Genomic DNA, 3,594 nt, shown 5'->3' with positions numbered 1-3,594 from the left:
CTCTCACTGCTTCTGTGCCAGTTTGCCATAGCCCCCTCTTCCAGCATCATGGTCCTGCCGATATTCATCTCGAACCTGGCCTCCAGAGCGCCCGCGGCCATACTGCCGGCCCTCCTTGAAGCCAGCATCCCAGTCTGTGCGGATGATCCTGTCATCCAGGTGAGTCCCGTGGATGAAATGCATGGCATTTTCTGCATCAGGCCTTGAATAGTATTCCACAAAGCAGAAACCACATGCTGTTTTCTTCAATTTATCCAAACCCATAATTATCTTCTTTATGTCACCACTTTTGCTAAAGAGTTCATAAATTTGTTCTTCAGTTGTATAAAATGAAAGATTTCCCACATACAATGTACAGCTTTTTTTTTTTTTTAATTTTATTTATTTATGTGTGTGGCCAGCTCAGCCCACCAGGGGGCGGGGCTGGCTGGCATGTGGTGCTGGGGGATTGAACCGCGGTCCCTGTGCTCTGCTAAGCCTGTTCCAAGTAGGTGCTTTAGACCACTGAGCCATCTCACCAGCCCCAATGTACAGCTTTTCTTCAGTAATTTTTCTTGTTCTTCATTGTCACCCCAAAAGTGCAGGTCCTGGTACTGGCTCAGCTCCACGTAAGAGTCGCTGCACAGCACCTTCAAGAGGCTCCCCGACATGATGCTAAGCGGTACAAGACGAAGTGCAGCCTCCGCAGACAGCCGAGGAAATCTTTTAAAAAGTGTCTCAATGTGTAAAAGGAAGCTCCAACTATTTTGTGTTGGGAATGGTGGGAGTGTTGGCAAAGGGTTCCCCAAGATACTGTGCACCTGAATGATGAACTGGAATTTGCCAAACTCATTAAACAGGGAGGGAAGGTTCAGATAATAACTTCACTTAGTGAGCTAGGGATGCTAATTAAGATTATTTACACATAAATAACTTAAAATTTGTTTTGAGCTTCTATTAGGTATCAGGCACTATTACAGACACAGTAATGAACAGAAACTCCTTGCAGCTGCTGAAAGCTGACTGATACAACTCCAGCCACAGAAGGTCCCATTTCAGGCAGTATACAAAGGCAGTACCACATTGGTGAGGAGTGTAGACAGAAATGAGGCCCAAAAACTTGCAGCACAGGGCCAGGGAGATGGCTCAATGGAATAAGCGCTTCCCTGGCAAGCACAAGGGCCTGCGTTCGACCCCTGGTTCCGCCAAAAAAAACCCCAAAAACTTGCAGCATGGTGAGCTTAGAGAAGAAAGGCTCTAGTTAGAAAGGTAAGCCAGGGCCGGGGATAAGCACCTGCTTATGGTGTAAGCACCTGCCTGGAAAGCACAAGGTCCTGAGTTCAATCCCTGGTATCGAAAAAAAAAATTCAAAAAAGGAAAGATAAGGGGCTGGGAAGATGGCTCAGATGGCTCAGTGGAGTAAGCGCTTCCCTGGCAAGTAAAAGGACCTGAGTTCAATCCCCGGTTCCGCAAAAAAAGAAAGAAAGATAAGCCAGTATTTATTTTTTTTTAATTTATTTATTTATTTTTGTGTGTGTGTGTGTGGCCAGTTCAGCCCACCAGGGGGTGGGGCTGGCTGGCATGTGGTGCTGGGGGATTGAACCGTGATCCCTGTGCTTTGCTTAGCTTAGCTTGGTCTAAGTAGGTGCTTTAGACCACTGAGCTATCTCACCAGCCCACCAGTATTTATTTAAAGTGAGATATTTTAAGTAAGGGGATGACACAATTCATATTGTAAGTACAGAAGCCAGGCCCATTAGAAGACTCTTGCAACAATCCAGAAAAAAGATGGTGGTAGCTTGGACAAGAGCTATGACAGTGGAAATGTACAGAATGACACAACATTCAATAAATTCTGAATATAAAAGTTACAAGTTCTAATGAGTTGAGCATGGAATGGGTTAAAAATGGCATTGCATCAAATGACAAGTTTCTGCACAGCAAAGGAAACTACCAAAATAAGAGACAGCCTACAGAATACGAAAGGTTTTTTTTGACATATACTGCTGAGACAAAGGACTAATATCTAAAATAATTAAGAACTCAAAATTAGACCCCACCAAATTTAAGGATCCAATTTAAAAAAGTCAAATGAAATGACTAAACACTTCTCAGATGAAAAAATATAAAGGACTGATAAATACATGAAGAAATGTTTGACATTTCTGACTGTTGTAGTCAGGGTTTGAGAAACAAGACAGAGAAACACTTTAATACAGGATACATAATTTATAGGATTATTCTATACTAGTCACACAAAGAGTAAAATGCAAAAGCGTACAGAAGATCTGTCCATACACTAGGGACCCAAGCAATCCAGCTGAGGGCCTGGATCCCACGGCGACGTCCTGCATGCATCCCATTGGAGGCCTAGAGCCCATGACAATGTCTCATGCAAGGTGCATCAAGCATTTGCACTGGGTAGGCCCGAAGGCCAGTGTTGGAAGCTAGAAAGTCTGCTCCAGTAGAATGAAGGAGCTGTGCCAGCAGGCTGAGGGATCGGCACTGCAGCCAGGAAGCGACACTCAAAATAAGAACCAGAGCTCCTCCCAAAAGAACCACAGCCATCCTCAATGACAGCAAGGTCCCAAAGTCCTCCGATGAGGCTAACAGCCAAGTTCATATGAGGAAAGCCAGTGTGACAAGCTTCTCCAGGAGAATCAATAGCACACACTCTTCCCCCCCAGGTCTCCTTTTACACTATTGGCAACAACCCTCAGGTGGGCCTTCCACGCCCTGCACCGTGCCCATTCAGTTCAGCTGGGTGCTACAAATTGACCAACATTTGTCAAACCACCACACCAGCCACTCAAGAAATGCAAATTAAAGCACTGAGATTCCATCTCCAAAAAGAATGGCTATCTTGATGACAATATGCAGTGTACTAACTATTGTTATTCTACTATTATTTTGTTAGGAAATTCTGTCTTACTTTTTGTCATAAAATAAAAATTTTAAAAAAGAATAAATCAACCAATAACAAATGCTGGTGAAGCTCTGGGAAGAAAGAAACCCTTCTCCATAGTTGATGGGACTGTAAACTGATACAACTATGGAAATCAGTATGGAGATTCCTCACAAAATTTAAACTAGAGAGCTGGGGAGATAGCTCAGCGGTCTAAGTGCCTGCCCAAGCAAGCACAAAGACCTGGGTTCGATCCCCAGTACCACATGCCATGCTGGCCCCACCTCAGGAGCACTGAGACGGCCACCAAGACTGGGCATGATGGCGCATGCCTGCAATCCCAGTGCTAGGGAGGCTGAAACAGGAGGATCACTAAAAGTCTGAGCTGCATAGTGAGACACTGTACCTACCAAACACATAAGATGAAAAGAAAAAAAAATTTCACTAGAAATTGCACTTGGGGGCTGGTGAGATGGCTCAGTGGTCTAAAGCACCCACTTAGAACAAGCTAAGCTAAGCAAAACACAGGGCCCGCGGTTCAATCCCCAGCACCACATGCCAGCCAGCCCCGCCCCCTGGTGGGCTGAGCTGGCCACACACACACACACACAATAAATAAATAAATTAATTTAAAAAAATGTCTTTGCAAAGGGATCATTTTTCTTGGAAATATGGTATTATAAGTTGAACTAAATTCAGAAATTTTAAAT

General features: G+C 44.3%; 1 protein-coding gene across 1 annotated transcript in view; it reads right to left on the bottom strand.

Moving 5' to 3' along the window:
- LOC101579744 (nuclear cap-binding protein subunit 2-like) overlaps window positions 1-688 on the bottom strand; it is a 4,080-nt gene extending 3,392 nt beyond the window's left edge. Inside the window, exons 1-2 of the mRNA XM_004640015.2 lie at window positions 529-688; window positions 24-352 (exon numbers count right to left, since the gene is read on the bottom strand). Of these exons, the coding sequence (XP_004640072.1) occupies window positions 24-352; window positions 529-650 (451 nt within the window). The 5' untranslated portion in view covers window positions 651-688. The remainder of the gene's footprint in view (window positions 1-23; window positions 353-528) is intronic.
- Between the last annotated feature and the right edge of the window lie 2,906 nt (window positions 689-3,594).

Source organism: Octodon degus, unplaced genomic scaffold (genome assembly GCF_000260255.1).
Source record: "Octodon degus isolate 3935 unplaced genomic scaffold, OctDeg1.0 scaffold00117, whole genome shotgun sequence".
In the NCBI taxonomy this organism is placed as follows: Eukaryota; Metazoa; Chordata; class Mammalia; order Rodentia; family Octodontidae; genus Octodon; species Octodon degus.
The sequence above is the reverse complement of the archived record's forward strand: the minus strand, read 5'-3'. Positions and strand labels throughout refer to the sequence as shown.